Here is a 20,250-nt window from a genome sequence, read left to right on the forward strand (position 1 = left end):
ACAGCTAGATAGAGGCAGAGGCAGGACCAGAGTTTAAGTCTAGGATTCTTCCCTGGATGCTTCGGGCTAGACTCTACCTCTTTCACATCAAGCCTCCAAAGCAAGGCCCAGCAGAAGTGTGACAAGCGTGGCCCCTGAGTAGGCCTCTGAGATTCAGGGGTTCCTGAGTTTGGAGAAAAGCGTTGATTTAGTCTCCACTGTGATAGAGTGAGCAGAGAGAGGGCTGCAGCTGCCTTCTAGGAGTTTGCCGTTGTATCCTGGCAGGGGAGACAACCTCTGTTAACGTTACGCTTTTACCTTCTCCGGACTCTTGCCCTCTGTAGATGAGGAAGGGGAAGACTGGGGAGGTGGGTAGCGGCGGGGACAGGACGGCAGAATTGATCCTGGTCTGGCACATCTGCAGGCTCTGCTGTTGCCCCTCTTACAGCTGCCTTCCAGCTGGGCTGATCACTGAGCCTGCCCCTCCTGGAGCCGGAGGGTGCTGAGCCCAAGTCTCCTGCTACGTGGATGGTGGTGAGGAGAGAGGTGTGTTTGTTCCATCACGTGAGCTGTACAAACAGCTTCCTCAGCATTTTATTAATAATTCAGTCCATGGCCAAGAGGGCGGGGTGGGGGGACAGGAGCTGTGGAGAGATGGCAGCGTTGGAGACCATGCCAGGTGGAGGCCAGAGCAGAACCTAGGAGCCCTGCCTCCAGCTGTGGCCTAGCAACGGAGCCTAGGAGGCCCCAGGGGCCCTGTTTAGGAGAGTGCAGACCTGGCATCAGCTCCTGAGGGGCAGAACGTCCCTCCCTGCCTCTCATCCCTCCCAAAGCCGATCCAGGACATCTGGGCTTTGAAGACAGCACCAGATCAGAAACAGTCCTGAGGGGTCCACAGCACGCACTGTGACAGTCCCTGGAGAACCAGGTGCTGCTAGCTTTTCCTGCCATGTCATGGAACCCAGGGCACAGTGGCAAGCAGCTTCAGACAATGAGAGTGGGATGGGAAGGGGAGAGCCAGAACACCAAATCCCTGGGCCCTCCCCTTTGTGGGGCGGGGGCAGAACCTGGGTGACTCACACCCTCTGATCTTCTTTCTCAGAGGACCTGCTCACTCCCCCAGGCTTCATTTCCCCATTGTGCTCAGTCCTCCATGAGGACTCTGAAGATAGGAACTCACAGTTGGCTTGGCATTCAGTGATGCCCCAGCAGGAGAAAGTAGCCTTCAAATGCAGGATAAGGGTTCAAGGTTAGACATCTGGAAGAACTTCCCTGACATGCAAAACATGGGAATGGGAGTATGTGGTGTCCCTGTTAAGGATAAACAAATGATAATAATGGCATTCAAAACCTATCAAGAATAAGTTCTGTACTCCAAGTATCATTTTAAGTGCTTTAATTGTATCATCTCATTTAATCTTTGTAATAGTCAAAGGAAATAGGCGTTATTATTATCTCCATTGTATGGATGAGGAAACTGAGGTCCAGAGGTATCAAGGAGTCTGCCCAAGGTCACACAGCTATGAATGGCAGAGCCACATAAATCCATACTCTTTCCTCTTTCCGATGACTCTACCTCCCCTGGACAGAGTGACTGAGGCCTAGGGAAAGGGTGTCTTTAACACTTTTCCTATGTCAATGATGCAGGTAGGAAATAAAAGGCTATCCAAGATTCCCAATGCCCCAGAGCCTCAGATTCTACAACTATATCTCACGAGGTTTATCATGTATATCTGAGGGACTGTGCAGCTCTGGCATTCTGGAATAGTGGTTGTCTAATGCCTGCTGGCAGTGAATGAGATTGGGATTTTTATTTTTGTAAGGGAAAGGCTGTAAGCTCTCAGATGGGAGCAATACTGGGACTTCTCATGAACCTCACAGTGGTTAGTAAAGCTGGGAGTCAGGACCCTGGGTTCTATTCCTGGTTCTCTCACCAGCTCCCTGGGCTGTTAGCTCTGGGCCTTAACTTCCCATCTAGAGGCCTGGTCTTCACCATCTGTCACCTGAGGGGTGGCCTGGGTCATCTCTCAGAGGTCCTCTCCCCACAAACTCTGATAAACTCCATGATTTTAGATGCTTATAAAAATCTGTTGTGTTGCAGTGATGAATTCTGCTGTCTCCCTTCTGGATTCTCAGGTCGATGGGTGGGGAGATTCCTGAACCTGGAGCCTTTCTGTGTGGTGCCCATTGATGACAGGGGTGTGGGCAAGGGGATGGAAGGGGTAGGGGTGAGATGGGGTGCTCTTCACTAGAGCAGTGAGAGAGGCAGCTGGAGGTGGGAGAGGAACAAGCCCAGCCTGGAGACCTTGGAGTTCCAGGCCTTCTGGTGTTTGCCAAAAAGGGGTGTGTGGATAGCACCTGAATTCTTGTCTGCCTGTGGGTGAGGTTGGCTGCAGGGTGCATGAAACATAATGGTCCTTGACCAGAGGATGAGGAGCTGAGATTTCTGGCCACTGTGGAATTATGGGATAGAACCCACAGATGCCTTTTTTCCTTCCATTTTTTAATTAGAACATTCAATCCAAGGAAATCTGTTCACCGGAACAGTCTTCATGGAGGTTTGCTCGGGGGAATTTCCTTGTCTGTTTCTCAACCAGAAAAGCTGTGGGTGGAGGTGAATGTGTGTGTGTGTGTGTGTGTGTGTGTGTGTGTGTGTGTGTGTGTGTGTGTAATGGGCTCCATGTGAGTTCAAGGGGATGGGGGGTGTGTGTGTGTGAATGTGTTGGGGGAGACTTGAGAGGGAGGCTTGTCCCTGTGGGTGCTGGCTGCCTGCTGCCCTATGGGAAGGGGGAGGTGTGGCTGGATATGCGCTGTGCAGTATAAAGTCGGTTTCTTGGGGTGAGAGTAGGAATCTTTGACTCTGGGAAAGCCTGGTTCACCTGTGAACTGCATCCTTAGTGGAGGGGAGGGGAAGGTGCTGCGGCAGGCCCTAGGCTTTTGCCTTCCTACTTGTCCCCTTCAGTTCAGGGTAGGGGCAGGCCCTGTATTGTGTGACACTTGTGTCTGTATCTTGCTGTGTGGGAGGTGTATTTGTGTGTGTGTGTGTGTTGGAGGGGGGCGTGCTTGGAGGAAGTAGTGTAGTGGATCAGGTGTATAGGTGTGTGCAGGGATGTCTCTGTACCTGAAACCACCAATTGTTCAGTTCCAGGCCTTTAAAAGCCCCAGGAGGAGGGCCCCCTTCTCTTTCCTGCCCGAGAATCAAACAGTCCCAATTCTGTAGAAAAAGGAGAATGAGGGTTCACTGGATTTGGACTGTGCTGCGCTGACAGAGGAGCAGAGAGGGCCAAGTGAGCCCCAGGGCTGGAAGGGGAAGGAGGCTTTTCCTTCTTACCCAGTGAAGTGCTGGGTCAAGGAAAAGTAGGCAGGGTGCATTGGAGCGGTGCGAGAGAAGTAGTAACAGAGGCTGAAAGCTGTTTTCGTCTATTGTGCGGTAGGGCTAAGTGGAGAGGGTCATTAGGCCTAGTCCCACACCGAGGGAGGATATCCTAGACTTTTTGACTCCAACCATGTGCAAGCTCAGGCTGGCCAGAGTAGCGGACCCAGGCTCTGCGCTGGCGAAATCCAATCCTGGTTTTTATACACACCAGCTCTCCTTCCCTGGACTGCCGGGCTGTCGAGTCCCGAGCTGACGCCCTCTAACCGTCACCGAGCGGAAAACCCGAAGTGGATTTCCACGCCTTTTGGAACGGAGTCAAAGGGCACCTCCGCCGCCCTGCCAGGTTCGAAGCAGTTGCCATCAGGGGCGCACCGGCCGGGTGGGTCGCGCAGTGCGGCAGGACCCGCAGGCTCGAAGAGCTCAGCTGGAGGGCTCCGTGCCCTCCCCGCGGGGGCTGCGGGAGGGCGGGGCACGGGGCGGCGGCGGTGCCCTCGGGGCGGCTCCGGGCGGCGGCGGGAGCGGGCTGCAGTGCAGCGCGCGGCCGGCAGCGGGCAGCAGCGGGTGGCCGTGGCGGCGGCGGTGGCAGCTGCGCTCGGCAGCGGGCGGGCGGCGCCGGCGGTGCCCCGGGCGCGCTCACACACGCGCTCACACACACACATACACACGGCCTCGTACACACTCACACACGCTCCGGCGCGCACACGCGGCGCGCAGGCCGGAGGGAGGAGGCTCGGCGCGGCTCGGCGGCGGCGGCAGCGTGCTCGGAGGGCGGGCGGGAGGGCTGGCGGGCGGCCCCCGCTCCCCGGCTCCGCGGCTCGGTGCAGCCCGCGCGGCCCCCGCCCTCGGACCCGCCCCCGGGGGTCGCCCGGCCCCATGCCCTGCAGCGGCGGCGGAGCAACGCGCGGCCGCGAGAGGCTCTGAAGAGCCCGGAGCGAGCCGGCGACGAGGGGACCATGTACCGGGACCCGGAGGCTGCCAGCCCAGGTAAGCGCGGCCCCGCACGGGCTGGGGCGCCCCGCACCGGCGGGCAGCACGGCGGCAGCGCCGGGCGCCGTCTCGGAACCCCAGCCTGGGGCTGCTGTCCACCAGAGCCGCACGGACTCCCCCATTCAGGGTCATCCCAGACCGGGGGCGCGGGCTGGAGCTGCAGCAGCTGGGACCCCGGCCCCCCGCAGTCCGGGCACTGCCAAGCTTGATGCCGGGCGCCGGCTTCGCAGTGTCCCCACAAGGACCTCCCCCTCCACCCCCTAGCAGCCCAAGGACAACGTGTTTGGCGGAGCGAGGAGCCGCTGCCCCCGCAGTGCCCTCAGAGGCACCCCTGGGTCCCCAGCACCAGTGTCCCCGAGGTGCCAGTGCTACGGGACCCCAGGGTAGGGATCTCAGGGAGCTTTTGGCCAAGGTTGTGTGCACCAGGAAGCAGAGTGACATCGGCGGTGCCGACTGTGAATTGAGAGGGTGCCAGGGGGCAAGTGGGAATCTGGTGCAGCAGCAGGGGAGGGGGGCTTCTGGGGTGGGGGTGGACCGCAGGAGCGTTGAGGAGGGAGGCAGGGGTACCTGAAGAGAAAGAAAGCAGAGACTGGCGAGAATAGGGGTGCCCGGGGAATGTTCTCCAGGGCTTGAGGAGGGGGAAAGCAAAGAACCCCAAACTCACTCCAGTCCTGTTGGGGGAGGGAGAGGGAGGGGCCGTGCTCCTTTGCATTTCTCCCAAGCCCAAGCCAGGGAGTGGCCTGGGAGCCCACGTTTGCTTGGTATCCTGGAAGCCAAGCTGAGGATTCTTTCCACCTTCCTTGGGAAATTGCTCTGCCATTTCCTCCTTGGCTCCTGACGCCTCCTCACACAGTGCCCACCTGTAGACAGGTCCCCTGAAGCTCCTGCCCAGGCTCAGTCTCAGTGCCCACCTGGGGTGCCCCACCCCAGCCCCAGCACCCCTAGTCTGCCGCTTCTGGGTTTCTTTTTGATGCTAAAAGCGTGACACCCCAGCCTGAGGACCTGCTCTCAGATGAAGAGCCTCCAGGTTTACTGCTGCTGATCTCTGGGGGTTGGGGGTCCCCAGGGGAGGGACAACTCTCAGGCCCTCCACAAATGGAGCCTAGAACCTCGAGGCTTTCGAAGGCAGTCCAGTGGGCGCCGGCTTTGCCCACTCTTGGCCCGGCCCTTCATCTGCTCTTTCCCTCTGAGGGCAGCCTCACCCTGTCCCTGCCTCCTCTCTCACCCCCTTCAAGTCACTGCAGTCCGAGCCCTCCCGAGGAGGGACCTCCTGGGTGCCAGGCACTGCACTCACTTAGCGTTTACGTATGTGGGTGGAAGAGACTCAGTCTCCTTCTCTGGAACCTCATGCCCATCTATAAATGCCCTCTAGGTGATGGCTGAAGGGACACTGCCTTTGGAGACCCCTCCCTTCATCTCTTTGGACCCAGGTCACCTACACTGGCATCTTCCCCCAAGAGGCTGCCAGCTTCTAGCTCTTGGACCAAGGACAGAAGCATTCTCTTGCTTGGATCACCCTCTCAGAAGCCAATAGCTTAGTTCAGAGACCAGCCCCCCGGGTCCAAAGATGGAAGAGGGGATGCAGTGAGGACACTCCCCTCCCCCTGCCCTGCCAGGCTGGCAGCCTCTCCTTTCTTGTTAGGCCATTTGCCTGGGGCCCCTCTCCCTCCCTCCTCTTTCTTCCCACTCTTGGGCACCATGACATCACTGCTCCTCCAAGAACCTCTGCCCTCTCCACAGAGGCCAACTTGATATGCTCGGTATCTTCTGGGCAAAGGGCTTGGAACCCAGTGCTGCCCCTGGCATGCTGGCAGACCCCAGACTGTTCCCTCTCCCCTTCTTCGAATGGGCCTCCCTGTCTGGGCTGGAGACCTGTCTTGCCCACTCCAGCTGCAGGAACCATCATTCCTGTGGCAGGGGCAGCTCTGACTGGGAAACAGGCTGGCCTGAGGTTTACTTCTCTCTGATGTGGGCACTGGGCTAGACAGGATCAGAAATAGGCTGGAGGGAGCAGAATCTACCTTTGATCCTAGTCCCCTGGGGGTCTATGAGGGGCCAGAGACCTCAGTCTGGTTTCTGTGTCCCTTGACATCCCTGCCCACCTCTGACAGCTCCAGGCCAGATTGTCTCCCCTACCCAGTTCACCCCAGGCTCCCCAGACTCTGCTCTCCCAGACAGGGTATGTGTCCCACAAGCCTGGCACCAGGGTGTTAGTAAGATATGCAAATAACTCCTGTGTGATTCAGGACCGTCCCTCTGATCCCCCAAAGGCCAGTACCTTTTACATCCTCATCGCCTCATTTCACTGCCAGGAACACCTGTGGCCCAATCCTCAAAAAAAAAATTGTAATCTCCTGTCCTCTCCTGCTCCCTCATGTCCCAGGCTGGTTCCAGAAGGTCCCTGTGGTACCCCCTCCTTCATACCATGCACTCTGCAAATCCCCAAAGGGCTCAGCCTACTGCTAAGACCCTTACCCTGACAGGGGACAGGCACAGTTCCCTCCCAACATGGGCCCCTGGCCCCCAGGCAATTCTCTCCCGGATCTATCCTGGCTGGAGCAAGGGACTGTGGGAAAAAGCTGGAGCCCAGTGAAGAATGATCAGCCCCCTCCCACACACCCCCTTCGCTTCTGCTCCAAACTCTGCCCAGCCTTCCTGGCCATGCCTGCAACCTCCCCTCTGCCTCCTCCCATGGACATGCGCCCTCTCCCTGGCATCAGCCTTCATCCCCTGTTCATCCCAAAGCTCACCTGGCCAGGCCTCCCTGTGTCCCTCCAATCGTCTGTCCCCTGGCAGGGCAGGGCCTCAGCAGGCCCACAGGGGTCAGCGTTGCAGTGGGCAGGCAGGACGGCAGCAGGGAGAGAGGGAGGGAGAGGTGACCTTGCGGTGAGCGAGTGAGCAAGGCCAGAGAGGGAAAGTCTGGGCCGGTGCAGCAGCGCTGGGAGAGAGTTCAGGTCCTGAGGGCTGCCTGCCCTGCCCCCAGCCCTCTGTGAATTTGTCCTTGGGGGTAGCAGTGCTTGAGGTCTTCTCTGTCTGTCCCACCTGTTAGTGGGCTCTGCCTCCTACAGCAACTCTGCTGGGCAGGTCATTCCTAGGGAGTGTGGGGAACACTCTGCATGGGACAGGGACTTTGGCACAGTGGGTCTCCTCTCTCAAGGCAGAAGGATCCACAAGATTGTCCAGGCCAACCCTCCACCCACAGCACAACTTAGGGGCAGAGGCTGTTGGGTGATGTGTGGGGCAGGAGTCAGGGGCCTTACTGAAAGGGCAGATCAGGGGTATGCTGTGAGAGCCATCAAGGTTAGGGACAGGGGCTGGGTGGGGGACAGTCTAAGAAGGCCTGTCTGACGGTTTCACTGGCAAACTCTCCCCAACCCCATCTACCAGCCCCACCCCCAAGCCCCTACCTGCCCCATCTGACTGGCCCAGACCTCCCTGGCCTGCATCCCGAGCTTGGGTCAAAGTCTGGGACTGAAGATCAAGTGACCTCCCAACGGGCCATGGCTGGGAGGTGGACTTGAGGTGGAACAGGCTTGAAATGCTGGGCTTGACATATGGCTTATGTGGGGCTTGGGTCCAGGTAGCCAATGCCCCTAGGCTGTAGTGGTTCCAGGGAGACAGGAACCCCCCCCCCAACCTTGGCCCTGAGTCGTGCTGTTTGGGGGTCTTGTGGGGATAACTTGACTGACGGCCTGGGGGATGGTAGAGAGGGAGAGAGCCTCAGAGCCCCTCCTGGTTGGGGAAGTGGGGCTAGAGCAGGCTGGACTGGGTTGGGAAGGCACAGGCCAGCAGGTGACAGGTGAGGGACAGCTGGAAGACAGGGAACAGGTGAGTGTCAGGTGAAAAAAGACAGGCCTGTGGCAGCTGGGCCCTGCCCCTAGCGGACTGCAGGCTCAGGCCCAAGGGGCACTGAAGGCAGCATAGAGTGACAGTGAAGGACTGTGTCTTTCTCACCCTCTCCCCGCTGCTGATGCAAGAGGTCCTGAGGGACAGGCAGAGGAGGAGTGGGTGGTCCCCTGTTCCCACTCCTCCTCTCCCCACACCCTCCCCCTATTCTCTCAGGGACTTTGAATCCTTATTGAATCTGATGAACTGTTTTCAATAACTGTTTCACCCAGGGGAGTGAGGCCGGGAACAGCAGGGAGAAGAGTGGTGAGGGGGGCCTCAAAGAGGGGATGAGAGACCCATTCCTGAGCAGAAAACTCGGCTGAAAGAGGAATTGGCTTCACAGGCCCCACAGGGGCACTGAGGCATCTCGGGTGGGCCCGGGCAGCCCTGCATGGAGGCAGCGCCCTGTTCCCTGGGCAGTGCCCAGCAGGTGGCACATGCCTCTGGTGAGGTCAGCTCTCTCTGTTGGGATGGTCACTGGTCTGGCCAGGTGCCGGAGGAGGCCTGTGCCAGGCCCAGCCCGGGTGCCTGCTCGCCTTGCCAGGGAACCCCAGCCAGTGGTACCAGATGGACTGTGCCAGTTCCATGGACATGGAAGTCCCTGACCTTCCAGGCAGCAGGGGCAGCCTTGCTGGGCCCCATCCAGCTTGTGTCTAGAGGACAGGGCTTCAGTCTCACCCTGCAGAATTCCCCAAGGATTGGAACGGAGTTGGCAGGCAGCACGGGACCTGTAGAAGGGGCTGGACAGCACCCAGAGCCTGCGCCTGGAACTCTGGATCCAGTTGGTTGGAGAGTGGGCTGGCCTATCGGACTTGCTCTTGGGGAGTGGGGGGTCTGCAGCTTCCACTTGGAGGAGCTCCTTGGAAGAGGTGTGTCACCTGCGGGGGCCGGGCAGGGAGCCGACCTGTCTGGTGAGCTGGGATGTTTGGAGGAAATGGAAAAATCCAAGTGATTGAGTGTGGGGCCACCGCACAGGTGGAAAGGGAGGGCGGGGCCGGTGGGGAGAAGCGCTGTGCTGTGTGTACATCCTTGCGTGTGCGGGTGGCAGCTGGACAGCCGTAATAGCTGCGCTCATCTGAGTGCCGTGCCCGCTGTAAACAGCAGCTAATGAGTATATTTGTAGCGAGGTGTGTTGAGGTGCACTGGGAGCTGTGATGGAAAGCACTGGGGGAGGGCACCTCCTCTAGCCCTGTACCCAGCCAGGCGGGGCCTGTACCCTCCAGGGGCCCTGCCTGCCCCCTGCCACACCCTCCCACCTGCCAGCTTGGCCACCTCTGAAGCTTCCATCTGCTGGGAGCAGGGCCTCACCTGGCCAGGCAACTTGCTTGGCCATGGACGTTGTGGCAGGGGAGGGAGGGAGTTGGAGCTTTGGTGTGTACAGATACAGACACATCCATTACAGCCTGTGGGTCTCTCAGCATGTATGTGGGGGGGGGGTGTTTGTGTGCATGGATCTAACTGGGCATGCATATGTGTTTGTGGCTATGTCTAATTCTGTGTGTGTGTATGCACCCCTCCCCCAGAGCCGTAAGAGGAAGACTGCCCCCCACCCACCACTGTCTTGGTAATGGCCCTGCACCTTGGATGCCATGCCTTCCTGGAAAGCAGGAAGCTGTGGTTCTCCAGCTGACTGGGGGTGGAAAGGGGGTGACCTGTTCTGCCCATCAGAGGAGACAGGAGGGAGAGGTCTGAGCCCAGCCCATAGTTTCTGGTTGCATCAGAGAAAAGGGAGAACTTTGGGCAAACAGAACCCCACCAGCCCTGTGGTTCTGGAGCCCTCAGGAGCCCCCAGAATGAGAGAGGAGGAGTGCCGAGAAGTCAGTCCTAGCAGGTAGGGGTCTCACAGTGCTGGCTGGGGTAGCGTGCACCCTGCCTCCAGCCAGGGTCAGGTAGCGTGGACTGTGGGAGGCCACGAAGGGCGACTGTGTGAGGCCCTCCATGAGGGGAGCGGAGGAGAGAGCTGTGTGGCTAATGTGTCCAATTAAATTACTTCAAATCCTGCCGCGGCAGCTGCTCCCGGCGGGGCCCTGGGTACAAATTGGATCCGTCTCATTACCACGGGGTGGTGTCAGCGGGGCCAGAGAGCGGTGGCCAGCTCAGCCAGCACACGGCCGGCCCTCTCCTGCTCTGCCCAACCTGGGCTCACCCTGAAAGCCTCGAGCATTTGCTCACTCCAGCACTCCTCAGGTTCCTCAGGCCCACGGGGTCCAGAAATTAGGGCTCCCAGGGTACCTTCTCGCCATTGCAATCCTCATCCCTGGTAGCCCAAGGGCCCCTCTGAGCCCTCTCTTTCTCCAGGAAAGTGGGAATCCCATGCTTTATAGCGGTCCAGCATAAGGAAGCCCCTCTTAGGTCACCTAACATACCCTGTTTCCTCCCCTGGTAATAACAATAGCATAATAATAGCACACTCTTCCTTGTGGGGCACTCACTATGTGCTAAGCACTTTACGTATGTGCAGCAGGGGATGGCTTGCTTAAGCTACGTCTCTAGGATCAAACAGCTTCTGGCACAGACACTTGTGGCTGTGTCCCTGGAGCAAGTTACCACTCTAGCCTCAGTTTCCCTCTCTGTTAAATGGGTATGGTGATGGTTCTTACCTTCCATGGGGTTGGAGGATGAAGTTGGAGATAAGGCAGAAAACATCTTTAGCGGAAAGCACAGCACATAGTAAACACTCAGACAACGGCAGCTGTTATCAGCATTACCCTGCACCGAGTGATTGATGTGTGGGATGAGGGTTCCGGAAGCTCTGAGGAGGACATGCCTGCCTCCGCCCTGGTGGAGGACAAGTTGGGGAGGGCTTCACTGAGGCAGTGTCAGTCAGTTACCATCAGAACAGCAAAGATTTGTTGAGCATTTAGTTGGTGCAAGGTGAGGTTCTAAGCCCACGACGTACGTTTGCTCATCTATCCTCAGGCCACCCTGGGAAGGGGGCACTTGCAATTAGAAGTTGATTTGGGATTCCAGCCACACTGCCAGACCCAAGATCATGAGCTCTGGGTCTAGGGTTCTGGATCCTGAAGGAAGAATAAGAGCTTGCCACGTGAGTAGGCAGGGATGAGGCGTTCTGTGCAGTGGGGACAGGACATGCAATGGCCCCGAGGTGTGACCAGCCAGTTGAGGTAGCAGTATCTGCACGTGTGCAGCTAGAAGGGAGGCCTTCAAGGGGCAGTAGCAGGAGTTAAGGTTTGGGGAAGTCGGGTTGGGCCAGATTATGAAGGTTCTGGCACTCTGAAATAGGAAAGCTGGACTTCTTTTTTTTTTTTTAATTAAGGCAGTGGAGGGCCTTATGGCTTTCAAGCATATCTCTATGGAGAACTTTAACTCTGCGACAATGTGGAGGGTGGGGAGCCTGGAGGCAGGCAGGTATATGGAGCTGGCTCTGTCCAGCCATTGTCCAGCCCCTCCTGTCTCACCTACACAGAGCTGTGTCCAAAGGACCCATACCAGGAGGTCTACAGCATCCAGCCAGACTGGGGCCCTGCCTTGGGAAAGCTTGTGGTGGGTAACGGGCAGTCAAGAGGACAGGCTGGTGCAGGTAGTCATGGATGGACACCCCCAGGGGGCTTATCTCGGGGGCCAGGGTATGAGAGAAAGCCTCTCAGGGAGAGATTTAGAGCCAAAGTGTGCAGACCCAGGGCCCAGTGGTCACAGTTCAGGTTTCTGAGGATCAGCTCTACACCACACCCTACCCTGCACCCTGGGCATCAGGGCCCAGCCCTGGAGGAGCCACACAACTCAAGCGCCAGCTGCCAGGCCTGAGCTCCAGAGCCCCACCAGAGCCAACCTGTCTCCACAGCAACTAGGCTGGCCGCCCCGCCTCTCCATGCCCACAGCCCCTGGCACGGGGGCCCATTCACAGCAAGGCCTGGATATGTCTTCCCACGTCCCTAGGGGGTCATCCAAGAGCAAATGCCCTCACACCCAGGAGCTGGCAGCACCTGAGCACGTTGGCATTTGGATCCATGTGCCAAGTGATGTGGATGTGTGCCCTGCAGCAGGAAGCAGGAAGGTGAGGAGGGTCTATGTTTTCTACTCACCTCAGCTGGGGATTTGTTCCCCTGGGGAAGAGGGTCAGGCCAGCCAGGATGAACTGTGGGCCCAGGGGTCATGGTGAGGAAGGCAGCCCAGAAAAGGAGGGGTTAGGAGGATTTGCCCGTCAGGGAAACAGCAAAGGAGAATCTCTTAGCAGTGCCCTGTGGGCCCAGAGACCATCTGCTTGTTCACATACATCTTTCGTTTAATCTTCACAGCCGTCCCGCAAGGGAGGTATCATTACCATTGTCAAACAGATGGGGAAACTGAGGCTCAAAGAGGTGGAGTGTCTCACCAGGTCACTCAGTAGAGTAGGGATGAGATTTCAAGTCAGCCTCACTCCAAAGCCTCGGTCTTAACCACTGGGTGACACTGCCCGGTGCTCCCTTATCCCACTGGGATCTGAGCCAGTCTGTCTCTCGGCCCATCGCTGGGAAGGGAGGGCTGGGAATCGGTACTGGCTGTAGAGCTAGACTCAAAGCATGTCCCCATTGCCTCCTTTAGTGCTTGGGTGTCCCTTAAAGCCTTTGTTCTCAGGTCCCCGGAGTGGGGTGGAGCCTTCTTCCCACCCTGTTTCCTTTCCCTCTCTCCAGGCACGGTGGAAGGATCCGCTCAATCAAGGGGAGGCACCCCTTACTCCCTGCTTGGCACCTGCCAGCCCTAGAGAAGCCTGATGAATTGGCTGTGTGTGCCCCCCCCCAACCCCATTCCTCCCTCTCCAGCCCCCGCCTGGTTAGGGAGGTGCGAAGGGAGCGATTTCACAGCCTGTCAGCTGAGGCCTAAAAATACCCAGAACTCTGAGATGCTTGGGCAGGGGGAGGAGAGCAGGGACCAGGGATGGGGTTGGCAGGGTGCAATGGTAACTCGGCCAGAGAAGCCCTCATGGCACCACAGTCCTGCTAGGGAGTGATGGACCGACCCTCTGTCCTCTGGTCCCCCATCTGACCCCATATCACGCAGTGACAGAGGGGAGCTGGCATCTCTAGGGTCTTAAGAGCTGAGCTCTGGAACTCAGACCTAAGGGAGGGCTTAGTCTCAGATGGGAACCATGGACCCCAGGCCCCCAGAGCCTCCAGTTGCTGCCTCTTTCTCCCTCTCCACCCCCGGGTTGGCTGGCATCTTTGGGCTGTGGGAGCCAGGCTGGGCCTGTGCCTGCTTCCTTCCTGAGGAAGGTGCCTGCTTCTGTTAGGGGAGAGGCGTGGGGAAGGCAGCGTGGATGGGGGTGCTGGCAGGTGTGCGATGTGACGTGTGAGCCACCCAGGCACTGGAGGGGGCCAGAGGAGAAGGGGTGTGGCGGCCCTCGTCACTGCCACTGTGGTCACATGCTCAAGCATGGCACACAAGGCAGCCAGTGCCCAGAAAGGGGGCTGTGTGTGCGCATACATGTGGGCCTGCTGGAGTTGGCTTGTTCTTGTAGCAATGGATGGCTGAGTGTGGCTATCCCATACAGAAATTTGGTGGCCACACAGGAGCGAGTGTGGAAGCATAAGCTGATGCATGTCACGTCATGCAGACACATGGCAATGTGTGTGCTTCCCGTGTGGAAACACGACGGCATGTGTGCCTGTGCAGAGGGCCGTAAGCAGACCTCCTGCGGGCACCAAGCAGGGGCTGAGAGAGTCATTCGGGAAATAAGGCAGAATGGCAGCCAGAGCCTGGGCTCTGGATCAAAAGTACTGGGGTTCAAATCCCAGATCTGCCATGTATTCATTAGCTGTGTGACCTTGGGCAAGTTCCTTAACCTTTTTTTGCCTCATTTCCCTGTCTGTAAAATGGAGGCAATGATAGCACTGACTTCAGAGGGCTTGCCAGGATGGTTGGATGAGTTAATGTCTGTACACTGCCTAGAACCATGCCTGCCACAGGGTTAGCACCATCTGTACAAGCTCTTATTATCTGGTCCTACCCTTTGATGACAGAGGTGGGAGCATCAAAGCCAGAGAGGGCAAATGACCTGCCCAAAGTCACACAGCAAGTTAGTGGCAGAGCCAGGACTAGAACCCAACTCCAGTACCTTAAGACAGGGCTTGTTCAAGTTGAGGACATCCTCTGGGCCACAAGAAGCCCCCACAACACGGGACTGTAACTCCATTGGCATCTGGAGGCTGGATTCTGCCAGGGCTGGGCTGAGGTCTTGGGAACTCGGGGATCTGAGCTCTTCAGATGATGCGGGGGTGGAAGGGTCCTCAGAGCAGTGGCCAGCTGCCTGAGTTAGAACCATGCCACTGGTTAGCCTGTGGACTTGGCCAATTACTCAACCCTCCTGAGTCTCAGCTTCTTCCCTATAATGGAATAACAGTAATACATGCTTTATAGGGTTATCGTGGGGATTAAATGAGATCTGCACATAATGTCTTAAGTGGCTGGAACACTGTACCTAGTAAGTGCTCAATAACGTTAGCTGCAATTATAACCCAGGCAGAACCCTCCCACCCAGTGCTCCATAAATGGTGACTTCCTTTGCTTCCCTTCCAGCCCCTGGCAAACCTCACTCCCTTCTGCCTGCCACCCCACAATCCACGGGGCTTAGACTGATCAGGGACTGACTTGCTGCCAACCAAAACCTGTCTTTGTCTCCTGTTCTTGGCTTAGCTCGGGAGGAAACAGGACCCACCACTGTGGCTTAACCCCTGAGCCCTCTTCATCTGGCCTTGTCACTCACTTGCTATATGACCTTGGACAAGCACTGTTTTCTCTCTGGGCCTTTATCTTCCCTCTGTAAAGTGGAGGGGCTGGACCCCACAGTCCCAGAGTTCCTTGGTCCTATTGCTTTGTGACCCGGGAGGGTCCTGGCTTAGCCCACAGGAGGGGGTGGCAGATTGGCAGGAAGGAAAGTCGGCTGGCTGCCCTGGGTGAGTGGATCATCTGGGTCCGGAGCCGGCTGGTGGCCTGCCATCATGCCCGCCCGCACCTGTGGCTGCGTAGGAGGGCGTGCAGGCCTGACTGGCTGGGCACTGACATTGGGGGAGGCTCAAGGACAATGACGTAGGGAGAGCCCTTCTTGGGGCCCAGGGAGCTGCCACTCCAGCTGTCCTCCCCCGCTCTCCTCCCTTTCTCCCAGGGGCTTTCCTTCAGCAATTCCTCCTCTCTCCTGCCCCTTCCTGGAGTCTCCCAGTATCTCCCTGCCTCTACCTCTTCCACTCCTGTAATCTTGACCATTTTCCAGGGTTCCTTCTTGCTTCCACTTCCTCTGCATAGGGGAGATCTCTCCCCCCACATTCTGTCTCCCTGCTTCCTGAGATGCCTCCTTTTTCTTTCCTATGACGTGTCCCCATTTTCTCTGGATCTTCCTGGCTCCCCCTGCTGCTCCTGAGCCTAGGTCTCTCACTTACTCTGCATAGCACATCTAGGCTCCTTCTAGCTTCTTGTCCCCTGACTTTCTCCCACTTCTGAGCCCCTTCCTCCCCAGCATCCCCACCTCCCTTCTTCCCATTCCTTGGAGCTTCTTACTCCTCCACCAGTCCCCCTGCTCTCGAAAGTTTCCTGGCCTCCTTTAGATGATGGGGCCGAGCCACAAGCAGTTCCTGTGGCTGGTGCTGCTACCCAGTACCTCAACAATCCCCCACCCCTGTGAGTTGAGAAAAGGGGTCAGCCCAGGGCCCAGGGACTGGCAGCCTTGCTTTCTAATTAGCAGGAAGTAATTGCCTGGAAAAGAAATTTTCATTTAGAATGAGACTCCGAGGCTCCAAGTTAGAGCTGAGCCAACTGATGGCCCCAGGAGGAGGGTAGCAGCTTAGGTCAGGACCTCACAAAGTCCCTCAGGAGATGAAGGCCCTTAAGGCCCCCTTTTTGGCTTGCCTGCAGGACCCCAGCTTTGAAGAAATGGGGAGAGAGCACTGGGCTGGGAGTCCCACAATCTTCATCTGAGTTCTGGCTCCACTACTCACTGTGTGACTTGGGGCAAAACTTGTTCCTTTAAGCCTTAGTTTTCTCTCCTGTAAAATCAAAAGAGGGTCTCAGTATCATAAGAGTTGATTTGGACAGTGGCTGTGAAACACTCTGCAGGCTATAAAGTGCTGTGGGAATGTGAAGTGTTACTGCCTTCCTCCATGTGGCTCTCAGCTGAGACATGAGGATGCGGGGGTGGGGTGGTCTTGGAAACATCTAGGGCAGTGAGGCTTCATGAAGAACATCGAAGTATGGTGAGGTAGATCCAGCTGAGCTTCAAGATTAAGGGCAGGTAGATGTGGATTCCATGACAGTCTCAATACTTGTCAGCTGCACTACTCTGAGTGGTCACCTCACCTCTCTCAACCCCACTTTCCTCAACTGTAGGATGCTGCTCTTGCTGCTTCCCTGGGGGAGGGGGTTTGTTAACGCTAAATGAGATAATGTTTGCAGTGCTTTTAGCACAGTGCTTGGCCTATAGTAAGTGCTCAATAAATGATATTAGCTCTATCTACTGTGATTAAAGGTTATTATCTTTACTATTACTACCTGCTTGAATCCAGGGAAGCTGATTTGGGGTGTTCTCTTCAGGTAGTTTTATTTGTTTTGCTGTTTGTTTTTGGAAGAAAGAGGATTTCTACACCCAGTGGGGCTAGTAGCAAGTAGTCCCTAGAAATACCAAGCAGATCTGCTTCTCAGAGAGCCCTCACCTGGGGGGGTGGGGGCAGGAGTGGGCTGCAGTTGTGGCCTTCTTCCCCAGTGCCCACTTTTTCCTAGGGAAGAGCTGTGAGCAGGGTTCTTATTTGGGTGGGTGCGAGGTAGGGAGCCTCTGCCCTGGTGGAGGCTTATTACAGGCCGTTGTGTTCATCTGGTAGGACTGGCCCGCCAGCTGGAGAAAAGGTTGTGTTTGTTTAAACAGGTCTACCACACCCACCTTGGAGAATGAAACAGGAAGTTTCACCTGGCAGGGTCCAGCGACGTGGGTTGAGTCCTCACTGTGAACAGGGCAGCATGGCACCCCAAGGTGGCTGGAAAACAGTCGGATAGCCTAGAGCGTTTGGGTGTTGGGTAGCGCTGCAAGCTCAGAGCGCCAGATTGCCCCGGGAGGGGTGAGAGGGCGGCGGGGGCCCGACCGTCTGCTGCTCCTTCCCCACAGGCCCAGCGCCACCCCTGGGGACCTTCTGTGTTCCTGCTCTGCGCACAGTACCCGCGCCAGCCGCTAGGAGGCAGTGCGGCAGGCTCCCCTTGAGGGAATGGGATGCGGCAATTACATTAGCGGGGAGACTCTTTTTGTCTGGAGTAGGACTGCTGACTGGGGTCCTTAGCATCAGCAGATCTCATCCGGGAAAGGGGGCTCTTGAGGTCGGCTGCTTCTTGCTGTGTCTTCAGGTCGGGGTTGATCAGGGAGTAATTAGTAGGGAAGGTGGGACCGCTGTGCAGCAGTCCTGGAAAGGATTCTGGTCTCCTGAATTCCGCTTACCAGGGGAAATGCACGGGGTGGCCCGGGGCGGGTGCCTCCCTGCAACTGACTTCCATTTCAGCACCAGGGACAGAGGCAGCGTGCAGCTAGATGTTTCAGCACCGCGGACAGAGTTCGGAGCCGTGCACTCTGTGGATTCATCCAAGTATTTGTGGTGCAAATAATACCCCCAGAATATGGAAGAACGGAATCTCCGACAGGGAGTCTCAGACACCTTATATTCTATCCAGGAGACTTAGGAGCAGAGAGTTGAGTTAGTTGCCTAAGGTCACACAGCCACAATGGCAGTGAGTGGCAGAATTGGGTTCAGATTCCCAGTGGTTTCTCTCCACACTCCTCTCCCACACTTGGATTCCCACTAATTCTATCCCTCCTTCCTGAACATCCCTGGGAGCCACTTCACGTTATGTTGCACACTTGAGAGCCCTTGAGCTCGTGAAGATTAAGTGTACCCCCTCCTCTACCAAAAGCTCAGGTCAAGAATCTGAATCCCAGGATAGAAGATTCCTAACCCGTATGGCTTCCATGACTCCAAGCCTCAGGTGGGAGGATGTCAGGGAAGGACAGGTCCCCTGTTCTGTAAGGAAGCCTATGACTTGGAGGGGTAGAGTTGAGTCATCAGCATGAGAAGCTCTTAAGTGCTCTGAGATCCTCGAATAAAATATAGCACACCATTCCAACCCCAGCTTCTTTGCAGCCGTGTATTATTAATAACAATAAGATTCTGATTTAGGCCAAGGCACAACCATGCATTATTCATAGAAGTAACTAGTGGTCAAAGCCTGCACTTAATCACCACATGTCCCTGGTCCTGCCCCTGCTCCACACTCCTGGTGGAGAGGCCCTCCATATGAGCTTCTCCATTCCTGGGCTCCTGCTTTTCTGATGGGCATGATTGTTTTCATGGCTACCCAGGCATCTTATCAGCTTTGGGATCAGGGTGGGTCGCAGGTTCTAGACTAACTTCTGGCTGGACACCCTTCAGTCTGGGCTCCCTGCACAGAGGTGGCACTTGGCCCTGTCCATCCAGAATGGCTTTGACCCTGATGACTTCCAGACTCAACAGATATCTGGGGTCTACATATGGCCTGTCACCACCATCCTCCCACCCACCTTGAAGCTGAAGACTGAAGACAGATGCACCAGGCTTCACTAAGCCAGGAATTGTGGAAGGTTGGGGGGAGTTGTGGGGAGGGGAGGGGGTCACCAGGCAGAAAATACTTCCGTCACCTCCATTAAATATGACAATGGTTGTAAAACCCTCGGTAAACTCTGGAGCATTTTGTAAACTGTTCTACATTGAATAAATGTGAGCCATTATTACCAAGGCCACACTCTGCTGGAAGAGAGAGCAGAGGTAGAGAAGGCGTGGGTGAGGCCCTCACAGCTCACCAGGCCCTGCTCCCTGATGAGGAGTCATAGTGCTTGTGGATTCTGACATGGCCCCGTCCAATTTCTTGCTGGAACGACTCCTGGCCCATCCGGATAATCCTTCATTCGCTGTTTACTCACTTGGCATCTCCTCTGAATTCTAAACCGTCTGCATCCAGCCGGCCTCTGCGGCCCCTGCCAGCACACTCTCCCTAGCTCACTCACGCATTATCTGTTTTTATTACAGTCAAGGTTGAGGAGGCTTTCTCGTGCTAAGCCCCTATTTCCAGCTACTTGTAACTTTCCAAAACAATTCCCCTCAGGCCTCGTCTTTCCCAAGGCTTGTTCCTGCCCCAGGTGAGGCCGGAGGGGTTGTGGGTGTCTCCACTACTTTCTGAGGGACACTAGAGAGACTGTCCCGAGGGAATGGGGGCAGGGCCAAAGCCCAGCTCTCCTGGGAAATGAGTGCCAGGCTCACTTTCCTCTCCTTTTTCTCTTTTCCTTCTACCCGCCCATCTCATTTTCTTTTTCCTCTTGCAAGGAACAAGCTGCCCCCGTTCCCAAGGTGGGTGGCCTGGAGTGGGGAGTTTTAAAGAGAAGAGAGGGCAGAAAATTCAGCATGACAGGAGGCCTGGAGCTTTGCCTGACTGTCTGGGGTTCAGAGTTTAGCTCCTTGGTTTTCTGTTGCTTTCTACCACACTTGCCTTTTTCTGGCTTTCTTGTGCATGTTGGGTCGAGGAGAGGTGCGATAGGCACCCCAAATACCCCCCTTCCCAGGCCCAAATAGCCCTGGGGCTGGTGGGCTCTGCACTGGCTCTCCCACCTTCCCCCATTTCCATCTTGTCTGCATATACGTGGAGGGGTACTTCCTATGGAAACCTGTGACTCCAGCTTTCACTGTTTTCCACCTCGAATGTCATCCTGCAGCCACCAAAGGAGGATGGGGGGGAGGACCTGGGGCTTGATACACTGTCGTACAGAATCAGGTGGGAGGAGGCAGGATCAGGATGGGAATGTGATGGCAGATGTAGCCCCAACCACCCCCAGCATCACTGTTTTATCTCTGGAAGAGTGGTTCCACCCTAGTCAGCACCAGAGACAGGGCCCTAGGCAAATTCTCAAGTACCCCACCCTCCTTTTCTTCCTGCTCCTACCCTTTCGGGGCCCAACTCCCAAGCTGTTTCGAGACCCTCAGGTAGACCGAGCATCTATCTAATGAGGATGTTTTACTGAGGCCAAGGGC

General features: G+C 56.7%; 1 protein-coding gene across 8 annotated transcripts in view; it reads left to right on the forward strand.

Moving 5' to 3' along the window:
- Positions 1-4,220: 4,220 nt before the first annotated feature.
- Positions 4,221-20,250, forward strand: part of SYT7 (synaptotagmin 7) — a 58,876-nt gene continuing 42,846 nt past the window's right edge. For all 8 annotated transcript variants that reach the window (XM_064492270.1, XM_064492273.1, XM_031459486.2 and 5 more), the window contains exon 1: positions 4,221-4,339. In XM_064492270.1, the coding sequence (XP_064348340.1) occupies positions 4,309-4,339 (31 nt within the window). In that variant the 5' untranslated portion in view covers positions 4,221-4,308. The remainder of the gene's footprint in view (positions 4,340-20,250) is intronic.

This window comes from Camelus dromedarius, chromosome 12, assembly GCF_036321535.1.
Source record: "Camelus dromedarius isolate mCamDro1 chromosome 12, mCamDro1.pat, whole genome shotgun sequence".
Classification (NCBI taxonomy): Eukaryota; Metazoa; Chordata; class Mammalia; order Artiodactyla; family Camelidae; genus Camelus; species Camelus dromedarius.